This window comes from Delphinus delphis, chromosome 6 (assembly GCF_949987515.2).
Source record: "Delphinus delphis chromosome 6, mDelDel1.2, whole genome shotgun sequence".
Taxonomy (NCBI): domain Eukaryota; kingdom Metazoa; phylum Chordata; class Mammalia; order Artiodactyla; family Delphinidae; genus Delphinus; species Delphinus delphis.
In genome coordinates, this window is record NC_082688.1 from 80,201,158 (window position 1) to 80,214,663 (window position 13,506).

General features: G+C 41.3%; 1 protein-coding gene across 2 annotated transcripts in view; it reads left to right on the top strand.

Moving 5' to 3' along the window:
• Positions 1–13,506, top strand: part of NFX1 (nuclear transcription factor, X-box binding 1) — a 79,626-nt gene that overhangs the window by 827 nt on the left and 65,293 nt on the right. For both annotated transcript variants that reach the window (XM_060014892.2, XM_060014893.2), the window contains exon 2: positions 2,824–3,822. In XM_060014892.2, the coding sequence (XP_059870875.1) occupies positions 2,824–3,822 (999 nt within the window). The remainder of the gene's footprint in view (positions 1–2,823; positions 3,823–13,506) is intronic.

Below are 13,506 nucleotides of genomic sequence, written 5' to 3' on the forward strand. Positions count from 1 at the left end.
GAACCAAAAATTTCAAGAAGCAGTGGTTTTCCTTCCTATATGCAATGCACTCCACTACATATTTCGTTTGAAAAAACACTTGTCCCAACCCACTGCATGATTTGATTTCGTGACCCACTCTTCCTGAAAAACAGGGCAGCAGTGTGCAGCATGAGGTTTGTGAACAGTCATGAATTTGAGTCTTCGTTCTGCTACCTACCAGCTGTTGGGGCACCGAGAAGAGTATATATGTATTTGTGTACTTGGTGGCAGGTAAAATGTATTTACTACTGTGGGTCTTGGTCAGAAAAGTTGGGTAACACACTGCATTGGTGTACCCTAGTCCTGATTTAGGTATCAATTCATCTTGGAGTGTAGGGACCTTGTTAGGCTGGTGTTTTGTTCTTCTCCCACCCATTTTTTCCCCAAATCCTCTAAATTGGATCCGTTGGTCTTCCTATCGTTAGGCTTACTTCTGGCCCATTTCTACACCATTCAGTGTTTGAAGCAGAATTGAGTGGGGCTAGTTGTGAGTCATAGTTTGGGGCTATGGTGTTGTGCCCCAGGTTACAACCTCTGCCCCACCTACTGAGGCAAAGTCTCCTAGTCCAAAGACCTCCCCAGTCTGTCTCCTGTGCCTTAGTTTGTTTTTGCCTTAGTTCCTATTCCATGTTCTTATTTCAGCATCATCTCTAACCCACACCTCCATCCCCACTCAAGGTTTAATTCTCTTACCTGCTGTTGTCCTGGAACACCAGCCCAGTCCAAGGGGTATCTTCCTGCCCATGGGCAGACTCTCCAGTGCCAACTTTGTCTCTGGACTCTATAATCTACAGTTGGATTTTCCCTTACTCTGCTCCACCCACCCGTTGGTCACCTACCATGGTATTATCTTGGATCTTATCTTATTTTATCTTGATCTTATCTTGGGTACCACTTGCACTATAGCCAAGCCTTGGGGATGAGACATCCTATTTGTTGAGTAACTTACAGCTGCTCAAAATAGTGAAAAAATAAAGGTGTCTCAGATCTTTGTGTTCAGTTTCCTGTGCCCTTTCCCCCTTCCTTATGTCTCTTAAGGATCTTTCAGAGGGCTTTGCCCACTGCCTCATGTCTGGTGGAACACATACTTTATATGAATAGGTGCTGCCCGTCTAGATTCTCAAGTTGCATCAACTCTTTGCTGCTTAACATGAAAACACCCTCTTCCCATCCTTTACCAGGCTATTCTGGACAACTTTACTGATGTTTTTCTGCCCCTTTTACAGCCTTGCTTCTTCAAGCAGAAGAAAACTACACAATACCCACTTGGTCTAATCTACCCATTCACCCCTCTAAGTTATCTCTTATATTTCTGGAACAGCTTCTCTGCCACCTTCTGAATTTGTCTAATCCTCTTGCTGTTTTGTAAAGCCCTCCACCCCACCCCCAGAATTCTGCCCATTGAAAGCTTTCAGGACAAATCCTGGATTGAGAGAGAGGTTACCCTGTGACCTTTATGATCTCGCTCAGTTCTTAAGTATATGTTTCTGTAGTATGGGCCACCCAACCTCTCACATTGGAGCGTAGTATAAGAGTGTGATCTCTAGGGTCACATAGCTTGGGGTGGAATCCTGAATCTGCTTTGGAATACCCCTGTGGCCTTGGGCAGGTTACTTACTCTCTACAGTGTCTCAACTTTCTCATCAGGAATGTAAAGATTAAATGAGTTAACATATGCAAAGTGCTTAGAATAGTGCCTGACACATGTTAAGTACCTAATAAATGTTAGGGCTTATTATTAAACCTGAAACCCCATAGGCTGTGCACTGCACCCATCTGTGGTCAAGTCTGTGTTTCAGATAGTTTGTAGTCCTAACGGCAATAATAAAGCACTATTTTAACCACTTTATACATGTTACTAACCTTGCTTTAATCTTCATAGCAACTCTTTGAAGTAGCAACTCTTTACTATTCCATTATTGAGATTAAGTAACTCGCATAAAGACACAAGTGATGGGCAGGGATTTAAACGCAAATTCCAGGCCCTGTTGATTCATAGAATATTCTGTATGCTACACATAGTTCTGACTTTGCTACTAACTGGTTTTGTATCCTTAGGCAAATCATTTCATCTTTGGACTTCAGAGACTGAGTTGACTATAAAGAAGCATGTTAGGGGGTAAAAATGAGTAGGTTGAAGGGGCATGTGCTTAATTTTTGAGACTCTGGAATTCTGGACCATATTACAGAGATTATGTATGGAAAACCTAAAATATATTCCTGGGGAGAAGAGATGAGATGTACTAATCCTGCTAAGTACTGTCTGTGTGAAGTCTTACTTAAATTCCACAATGACCCTTTGGAATAGTATTATCAGCTTTTGTCATGTATGAGGAAACTAAGGCTAAAAGCAATCAGGTGGTATCCCTAAGCTCATTCTATAAGTTGGAGGGCCAGACTTTAAACTGATTTGGCTGACTCCAAAGCCTGTTTACTTAATGCTATCTTAGAGTTTTGAAATACCACATTGAACCTGCTGATTGGTGTCTCACCCCGAACTGTTTGCTGACCTCACATTTGTCGATAAAGATAAACACGTTTATAAATAATACCCGGTAGCCCAGGTGAGCAGTTTTCCTTAGCAATTCAACAGTAGCTGTTGGTGAGGCTGCTGGTTATGAGATGATCAGTCTTCCACAAGCACCTTGAACCTACCACCTTCACAGGAAACATAGACCTCGTATAGAGACTGTTTTATACAAAGTCCCTAGGAAAGTAACTTTTAGATATGGCTTACAGTCTTCAGGCTTCATGAGTGACCAATTAATTTCTTTACCTGCATGTCTGTTTCTTATGTCCTAGGTACTTTTAAATTGAATACGGACGCTGCTGAGTTCATTCCTCAGGAGAGAAAAAATTCTGGTCTAAACTGTGGGGGTCAAAGGAGACTAGATTCTAATAAAATTGGTAGAAGAAATTATAGTTCACCACCTCCCTGTCACCTTTCCAGGCAAGTCCCTTATGATGACATCTCTGCTGTTCATCACAGTTATCTTTCAGGAAGCAAACCTAAGAGTCAACAGACTTCTTTCCAATCCTCTGCTACTAATAAATCACTCAAGAACCATGGCCTTCCAAATCAACCTTGGCAGAAATTGAGGAGTGAAAAGCAGCATATCAGAGTCAAGAGAACACAGGGTCTCACTGACCAGACCTCAGATGCAGCTGGCTTAGAAAGTGTGGCCAAGTCAGAGAGTGGGACAAACCTCAGAGAGCACAGCCCTTCTGAGAATGAGAAGGAAATTGTCGGTGCAGATCCCAGGGGAGCAAAACCCAAAAAGGCAACCCAATTTGTATACAGCTATGGTAGAGGACCAAAAGTCAAGGGGAAACTCAAAAGTGAGTGGGGTCACAGAATGACTCCCAAACCTGAGGAGGCGGGACCTGAAAACACCAAACCTGTGGGGGTTATCCACCCTGATTCTTCAGATGCATCCTCTAGAAAAGGAGTAGCGGATGGGTATGGGGCCAGGCGCAGCGAGCAGAGAAGATACCCACAGAAGAGGCCTCCCTGGGAAGTGGAGGGGGCCAGGCCACGACCAGGCAGGAATCCACCAAAACAGGAGGGCCAACGGCAAACAAACGCAGGATCCAGAAGCAACATGGCCTCTGTTCCAAAGGAAAATCTCAATGAAAGACCAGCAAAATCTGCCTGTGACAATGGGAACTTGGCAGTTGCCAGCAAGTCTTCCAGAAGGGTTGACCCAGAGAAATGTGCTGTAAGGAGGCAGGATCCTCAGGTAGCATCTTTCCCCCGAGGCAAACAGAACCACATGCTAAAGAATGTGGAAACACATACAGGTAAACCTATCTGAATGGGTGGAAATGTTTTCTCTCTCTCTTTTTTTTTTTTTAAATTTCTGAATAGGTAATACATTCATACAATTTAGAAACCAGAAAATATAAAAACGTACATAGTTAAAGTCTCTTTCTCTCCTTGTTCATCATCTCCTTGGGTCCTGCCACCACCTGCCCCCCTCCCCAATAGGTAACCACTTACTTAGTTTTTATATATCATAAGCAAATACAGGTAAGGAACGTTTTTCTTAACAAATAAGGAATTTAAAAAGTGCAGGTATGGGTGGTATAGATGTTTGGTTACAAGATTTGTTTTGAATTCTGAAAGCACAAGTAGGGGGTGGTAACATCTCCACTGCCTGTCCTGGTTCCAGCCTGCATCACCTCTTGTCTGCTTTTCTGCAACAGTTCCTAACTAATCTTGCCATCTCCAGTTTTTCTCTTTGAGTTCACCTCTTACGTCAGCATCAGAAAGTGATCTTTCTAAAACACGTATTGACCTGCGTCACTCCCCTGCTTAATTCTGTTCACTTTTTCTCGTCACCTACAGATTCTGCCTTCTGCCTTACCCAACAGCCTCATCTTCTGCTGCCTCAGTCCCCACCACATTTTACTCCCTGGACTCTATACTGTCATCTTTCCATGCTGTTGCATATGTGGCTCCTTCTGTCTACACTGTCTACTACTCAGCTCACTGGTGAATTCTTACTCATATTTCAAAAGCTATAGTTTAGTCACATGTCCAGAAAACCTTTTGTCACCTCCACAGATAGCATTAATCTTTTCCAGCCCTGTGATATGTCCTTCCCTTACATATATATGCTTCTTTATAGCACTTACCACTGGAAACCATCATTTGTTTATGTGTCAGTGCCCTCCACTAGTTTATATGGTCCTTGAAAGCAGAGACCATATTTTTCCTTTCAGTTTTATATCTCTATTGCCTAGCACATCTCTTAGAACACAGTAGGTACTCAGCTCTGACTGTTAGAAAGTTCTTTCTTACATTAAACTGAAAACTTCTTTCCTGTAAATATTTCCTATCTCCTAGTTCAAATTCTGTCCTCTGGAACTACACAGCAGCTAGTCTCTCTCCTCACAGCTTCCTTCCCACTCATTACACATCAGCTCTTTGCAGTATTTGAAGACACTTCTCATTTTACCCTGAGTATATATTTTATCCAGGCTAAATAGCTTCATTCCACCAGCTTTTTCTCATGGACCTTCACCATTCCGGTCTCCCTCCAGTTTAATGTGACATACAGCCTAATACAGGGAGCCACCACCTGCCCGGGCCTGTTTTTACACAGGCCTATAGTTCTAGTTCTCATTTGCTTCACCAGGCAGTCCTTCTTGGGATCTTGACTTGTGTGTGAACAAAGGCAATGTTATACCAGAGTTGTTCTTGAATCCTCAAGGCTGGTTGATAGTTTCCTATTGCTTCATAACAAATTACCACAAATGTAGTGGCTTAAGATAACACAACTTTACCATGTCATGGTTTCTGTGGGTCAGGAGTCTGGGTACGGGTTAACAGAGCTTTCTACTCAGGGTCTCACAGGACTGAAATTTGGCCAGGGATGCAGTCTTATCTGATGTGTGGGGTCCTTCTTGATGCTCACTGGTTGTTGATAGGATTTAGCTCCTAATGGGTGTAGGATCGAGGTCCCCATTTTCTTGCTGGCTGGGGATCACTCTCAGCTCCGAGGGGCCACCCGCAATTCCTTACCACATGGCCCCCTTCACAGCATGGTAGTTTGCTTCTTCAGAGCCTACAGGAAAGAATTTGCTACAGATTCTTTACATCTCTCTGACTTCTGTCTCTGATCACTAGACTCTTTTAAAAGGGCTCACTTGATTAGATCAGGTCTACCCATACTTGAGGGGAGATTATCCAGGGCATGCACACCAGGAGCTGGGAATCTTGGAGGCCACCTTAGAGTTCTGCCTAACAAATCTCTCTGGATTCACATCCCAGCATTTTCTTGAGACCTCTTTATTCATATTTATTGAGTAGATGCTGTGTGCCAAGCACTGTTCTAGGTACTGGGAATACAGCACTAACGAGATTTACATTCTGGTAGGGAAGACAGGTAGAAAGCACTTAAATATTTAATATGTCAGGTGATAAGAGCTAAAATATAAAGCAGGGTTGGGTTTTTTTGTTTGTTTGTTTGTTTTTTTTTGTGGTACGCGGGCCTCTCACTGCTGTGGCCTCTCCCGTTGCGGAGCACAGGCTCCGGACGCGCAGGCTCAGCGGCCATGGCCCACGGACCCAGCCGCTCCGCGGCATGTGGGATCTTCCCGGACCGGGGCACGAACCCGTGTCCCCTGCATTGGCAGGCGGACTCTCAACCACTGCGCCACCAGGGAAGCCCTTGTTTGTGTTTTTAAGCAGGGTTTTTAAAAAATTTATTTTTGGCTGCATTGGGTCTTCATTGCTGCGTGTGGACTTTCTCTAGTTGTGGCGAGTGGGGGCTACTCTTCGTTGCAGTGTGCAGGCTTCTCATTGCAGTGGCTTCTCTTGTGGAGAGCGGACTCTAGGCGCGTGGGCTTCAGTAGTTGTGGCACACGGGCTCAGTAGTTGGTGGCTCGTGAGCTCTAGAGCGCAGGCTCAGTAGTTGTGGTGCACGGGGGCTTAGTTGCTCCACGGCCTGTGGGATCTTCCCGGACCAGGGCTCGGACCTGTGTCCCCTGCATTGGCAGGCGGATTCTTAACCACTGTGCCACCAGGGAGGTCCCATAAAGCAGGTTAAGAGGACAGAGTAACAGGGGCGCCAGTTTACATAGGTTGGTCTCTTTGATACGGAGACATTTGAACATAGACCAGAAGGAAGTGCAGAAGTGCACCACGTGGCTCTCTGGAGAAGGGCATTTCAGGCAGAGAGAGAAGCAAGTGTAGATTGGGGTGGGGGGGGGCCATTGTGAGCAATGAAGAGGTGGGCAGTAGGGGAGGTCAGAGAAATCACAGGGACTGGGTCATATGAGGCTCTTAGATTTGGTTCTGAGTAGGAAGGTGAGAAGTAGCTGGGAGGTTTTTGGAGACGGGATGGCATGATCTTACAAGCATTCTAAAATGATCACTCAGTCAGCTGTGTGAGGAATGGGCCCTAAGGAAGCAAGGGAATGAGTTAGGAGGCTGTTGTGGTAATTCAGGTACTTGATGGAGACTTGGATGAAGGTATCAGTGGTGGAAGAGGTAAGAATTGGTTAGACTCTGGGTGTATTTGGGAGGTAAAGCTGACAGAATTTACAGATAGACTGGATGTTGGATGCGGGAGCATGAGAGGAGTCCAGGACGCAGCCAGGGTGTTGTGCCTGAGCAATGTGGAAGGCGAGAATTGCTGCACAGTGCAGTGGTAGCGCATGGGAGGGGAAAGCAGTGTTCGTGTTTTAAACTTTTCACTTAGGAATAATTTTAGATTTATAGAAAGTTTGCAAAGATAGAACAGAGAATTCCCATACACTCTTCACCCAGCTCCCTGTAATGTTAACATCTTTGTCAAAACTAAGAAATTAACACTGGTACCATGGTATTGACTGAACTTCAGACTTTTTTTTTGGCTACGCCGCGAGGCTTCCAGCGAGGCTTGTGGGAGCTTAGTTTTTTGACCAGGGATTGAACTCGTGCCCTTGGCAGTGAAAACACAGAGTCCTAACCACTGGACCGCCAGGGAATTCCCCCGGACTTTAGTTGGATTTCACCAGTTTTCCCACAAATACCCTTTTCCTGCTCCAGGGTGCAATCCAGGATATCACATTGCATTTAATCAGCATGTGTCCTTATTCTCCTCCAATCTGTGACAACTTCTTAGCCTTTCCTTGTTGGAAAACGTGTTTTTGCGTATGTTTTGCTTTGTCTCCTCCTTGTTCAGGAAAGATAAAGAATTTGGTTAAATTTATTAGATTTGAGTTGTCTACTAGACTGCCATATGGATATGTTAAATAGAGAGTTGGATATAAAATTCACAGAAGAGATCTGGACTGGAGATTTAAATTTGGGCATTGTCAGTGTAGAGATGGTGTTTAATGGACTAGAGGAGGTCACCTAAGGTGTGAGTGTAGTTAGACAAAAAAAGAGTGAGGATGGAGCCTACCTAGGCTTGGCTGGAAAATGAGCATCCAGTAAAGGAAACGGAGAAAGAGTAAACTGAACTAGGATGTGAAACGTTCTAAACACCAAGTAAAGAAATTCAAGGAGGAGGCAGTGATAATTGTGCTAAATGCTGTTGATCAGTACAGCAGGATAACTGCACATTGACTATTGGATTTGGCAATGTGAAGGTTACTGGTTTTTTTTTTTTTTTGAATTTTATTTTATTTATTTTTTTATACAGCAGGTTCTTATTAGTTATCTATTTTATACATATTAGTGTATATATGTCAATCCCAATCTCCCAATTCATCGCACCACCACCGCCCCCCCGCCCCGCCTCTTTCTCCGCTTGGTGTCCATACGTTTGTTCCCTACGTCTGTGTTTCAATTTCTGTTCTGCAAACCGGTTCATCTGTACCATTTTTCTAGGTTCCACATATATGCGTTAATATATGATATTTGTTTTTCTCTTTCTGACTTATTTCACTCTGTACAACAGTCTCTAGATTGATCCACGTCTCTACAAATGACCCAATTTCATTCCTTTTTATGGCTGAGTAATATTCCATTGTATATATGTACCACATCTTCTTTATCCATTCATCTGTCAGTGGGCATTTAGGTTGCTTCCATGACCTGGCTACTGTAAATAGTGCTGCAATGAACATTGGGGTGCATGTGTCTTTTTGAATTACGGTTTTCTCTGGGTATATGTCCAGTAGTGGGATTGCTGGGTCATATGGTAATTCTATTTTTAGTTTTTTAAGGAACCTCCATGCTGTTCCCCATAGTGGCTGTATCAATTTACATTCCCACCAACAGTGCAAGAGGGTTCCCTTTTCTCCACACCCTCTCCAGCATTTGTTCTTCATAGATTTTCTGATGATGCCCATTCTGACTGGTGTAAGGCGATACCTCATTGTACTTTTGACTTGCATTTCTCTAATAATTAGTGATGTTGAGCAGCTTTTCATGTGCTTTTTCGCCATCTGTATGTCTTCTTTGGAGAAATGTCTATTTAGGTCTTCTGCCCATTTTTTGGATTGGATTGTTTTTTTTTTAATATTGAGCTGCATGAGCTGTTTATATATTTTGGAGATTAATCCTTTGTCTGTTGATTCGTTTGCAAATATTTTCTCCCATTCTGAGAGTTGTCTTTTTGTCTTGTTTGTAGTTTCCTTTACTTTGCAAAAGCTTTTAAGTTTCATTAGGTCCCGTTTGTTTATCTTTGTTTTTATTTCCATTACTCTAGGAGGTGGGCAAAAAAGGTCTTGCGGTGATTTATGTCAAAGAGTGTTCTTCCTATGTTTTCCTTTAAGAGTTTTATAGTATCTGGTCTTACATTTAAGTTTCTAATCCATTTGAGTTTATTTTTGTGTATGGTGTTAGGGAGTGTTCTAATTTCATTCTTTTACATGTAGCTGTCCAATTTTCCCAGCACCACTTATTGAAGAAGCTGTCTTTTCTCCATTGTATATCCTTGTCTCCTTTGTCATAGATTAGTTGACCATAGGTGCATGGGTTTATCTCTGGGCTTTCTATCCTGTTCCATTGATCTATATTTCTGTTTTTGTGCCAGTACCATACTGTTTTGATTACTGTAGCTTCGTAGTATAGTCTGAAGTCAGGGAGTCTGATTCCTTCCGCTTGGTTTTTTTCCCTCAAGACTGCTTTGGCTATTTGGGGTCTTTTGTGTCTCCATACAAATTTTAAGATTTTTTTGTTCTACTTCTGTAAAAAATGCCATTGGTAATTTGATAGGGATTGCATTGAATCTGTAGATTGCTTTGGGTAGTAGAGTCATTTTCACAATATTAATTCTTCCAATTCAAGAACATGGTATAGCTCTCCATCTGTTTGTATCATCTTTAATTTCTTTCATTAGTGTCTTATAGTTTTCTGCATACAGGGCTTTTTTCTCCCTAGGTAGGTTTATTCCTAGGATTTTATTCTTTTTGTTGCAATGGTAAATGGGAGTGTTTCTTTAATTTCTTTTTCAGATTTTTCATCATTAGTGTATAGGAATGCAAGAGATTTCTGTGCATTAATTTTGTATTCTGCTACTTTACCAAATTCATTGATTAGCTCTAGTAGTTTTCTGGTGGCATCTTCAGGATTCTCTATGTATAGTATCAAGTTATCTGCAAACAGTGACAGTTTTACTTCTTTCCAACTTGTATTCCTTTTATTTCTTCTTCTTCTCTGATTGCCATGGCTAGGACTTCCAAAACTATGTTGACTAATAGTGGTGAGAGTGGACATCCTTGTCTTGTTCCTGATCTTAGAGGAAATGCTTTCAGTTTGTCACCATTGAGAATGATGTTTGCTGTGGGTTTGTCGTATATGGCCTTTATTATGTTGAGATAGTTTCCCTCTGTGCCCACTTTCTGGAGAGTTTTTATCATAAATCGGTGTTGAATTTTGTCAAAAGCTTTTTCTGCATCTATTGAGATGATCATATGGTTTTTATTTTTCAGTTTGTTAATATGGTGTATCACATTGATTGATTTGCGTATATTGAAGAATCCTTGCATCCCTGGGATAAATCCCACTTGATCATGGTGTATGAGCATTTTAATGTGTTGTTGGATTCTGTTTGCTAGTATTTTGTTGAGGATTTTTGCATCTATATTTATCAGTGATATTGGTCTGTAATTTTCTTTTTTTGTAGTATCTTTGTCTGGTTTTGGTATCAGGGTGATGGGGACCTCCCATAACGAGTTTGGGAGTGTTCCTTCCTCTGCAATTTTTTGGAAGACTTTAAGAAGGATGGGTGTTAGCTCTTCTCTAAATGTTTGATAGAATTCGCCTGTGAAGCCATCTGGTCATGGACTTTTGTTTGTTGGAAGATTTTTAATCACAGTTTCAATTTCAGTACTTGTGATTGGTCTGTTCATATTTTCTGTTTCTTCCTGGTTCAGTCTTAGAGGGTTATACCATTCTAAGCATTTGTCCATTTCTTCCAGGTTGTCCATTTTATTGGCATGGGGTTGCTTGTAGTAGTCTCTTATGATGCTTTGTATTTCTGTGGTGTCTGTTTTAACTTATGCTTTTTCATTTCTAATTTTTATTTGAGTCCTCTCCCTCTTTTTCTTGATGAGTCTGGCTAATGGTTTATCAATTTTGTTTATCTTCTCAAAAAACCAGCTTTTAGTTTTATTGATCTTTGCTATTGTTTTCTTTGTTTCTGTTTCATTTATTTCTGCTCTGATCTTTATGATTTCTTTCCTTCTGCTAATTTTGGGTTTTGTTTGTTCTTTTTTCTCTAGTTCCTTCAGGTGTAAGGGTAAGATGTTTATTTGAAATTTTTCTTGTTTCTTGAGGTAGGATTGTATTGCTATAAACTTTCCTCTTAGAACTGCATTTGCTGCATCCCATAGGTTTTGGATAGTCGTGTTTTCATTGTCATTTGTCTCTAGGTATTTTTTGGTTTCCTCTGATGTCTTCAGTGATCTCTTGGTTATTTAGTAATGTATTGTTTAGCCTCCATGTGTTTATGTTTTTTATGTTTTTTTCCCTGTAATTCATTTCTAATCTCCTAGTGTTGTGGTTAGAAAAGATGCTTGATATGATTTCAATTTCCTTAAATTTACTGAGGCTTGATTTGTGACCCAAGATGTGATCTATCTTGGAGAATGTTCCATGCGCACTTGAGAAGAAAGTGTAATCTGCTGTTCTCAGATGGAATGTCCTATAAATATCAATTAAATCTATCTGGTCTATTGTGTCATTTAAAGCTTGTGTTTCCTTATTTGTTTTCTGTTTGGATGATCTGTCCATTGGTGTAAATGAGGTGTTAAAGTTCCCCACTATTATAGTGTTACTGTCAATTCTTCTTTTATAGCTGTTAGCACTTGCCTTATGTATTGAGGTGCTCCTGTGTTGGCTACATATATATTTATAAGTGTTATGTCTTCTTCTTGGATTGATTCTTTGATCATTATGTAGTGTCCTTCCTTGTCTCTTGTAACATTCTTTGTTTTAAAGTCTACTTTATCTGATATGAGTTTTGCTACTCCAGCTTTCTTTTGATTTCCATTTGCATGGAATATCTTTTTCCATCCCCTCACTTTCAGTCTGTATGTGTCCCTAGGTCTGAAGTGGGTCTCTTGTAGACAGCATATATATAGGTCTTGCTTTTGTATCTATTCAGCGAGCCTGTGTCTTTTGGTTGGAGCATTTAATCCATTCATGTTTAAGGTAATTATCGATATGTATGTTCCTATTACCATTTTCTTAATTGTTTTGGGTTTGTTTTTGTAGGTCCTTTTCTTCTCTTGTGTTTCCCACTTAAAGATGTTCCTTTAGCATTTGTTGTAGAGCTGGTTTGGTGGTGCTGAATTCTCTTAGCTTTTGCTTGTCTGTAAAGCTTTTGATTTCTCCATCGAATGTGAATGAGGTCCTTGCTGGGTAGAGTAATGTTGGTTGTAGGTTCTTCCCTTTCATCACTTTAAATATGTTGTGCCACTCCCTTCTGGCTTGTAGAGTTTCTGCTGAGAAATCAGCTGTTAACCTTATTGGAGTTCCCTTGTATGTTATTTGTCATTTTTCCCTTGCTGCTTTCAATAATTTTTCTTTGTCTTTAATTTTTGCCAATTTGATTACTAGCATCTCGGCGTGTTTCTCCTTGGGTTAACCTGTGTGGGACTCTCTGCGCTTCTTGGACTTGAGTGGTTCTCTCCTTTCCCATGTTAGGGAAGTTTTTGACTATAATCTCTTCCAATATTTTCTTGGGTCCTTTCTGTCTGTTTTCTCCTTCTGGGATCCCTATAATGTGAATGTTGTTGCATTTAATGTTGTCCCAAAGGTCTCTTAGGCTGTCTTCATTTCTTTTCATTCTTTTTTCTTTATTCTGTTCCGCAGCAGTGAATTCCACCATTCTGTCTTGCAGGTCACTTTTCCGTTCTTCTGCCTCAGTTATTCTGCTGTTGATTCCTTCTAGTGTCTTTTTCATTTCATTTATTGTATTGTTCATCTCTGTTTGTTTGTTTTTTAATTCTTCTAGGTCTTTGTTAAACATTTCTTGAAATTTGCCTCCATTCTTTTTCCAAGGTCCTGGATCATCTTCACTATCATCTTCACTATTCTGAATTCTTTTTCTGGAAGGTTGCCTATCTCCACTTCATTTAGTTGTTTTTCTGGGGTTTTATCTTGTTTCTTCATCTGGTACATAGCCCTCTGCCTTTTTATCTTGTCTATCTGTGAATGTGGTTTTTGTTCCACAGGCTGCAGGATTGTAGTTCTTCTAGTTTCTGCTTTCTGTCCTCTGGTGGATGAGGCTATCTAAGAAGCTTGAGCAAGTTTCCTCAAGGTTACTGGTCTTGCTAAGAGCAGTTTTAGTGGAGTAGTGGAGATGAAAGCTTGATTGGAATGGAAAGAGAGGCTTACCCCAAATATAAGTGTCCGTGGCTGTTTGAGAGTGGGCTTTGCTTACTCTCACTCTGAACTGAGAGAACCTAGCACTGCCCAGTCCTCCCAGACTGCCTGGATCCCTCATTCTGCAGTAACAAAACCCCCTATATCCTTTATTTGTTTTGGCTCTGCTCCTGCTCTTAATTGACCTATGGCCTTCTGTCGGGTCACCACTTCCT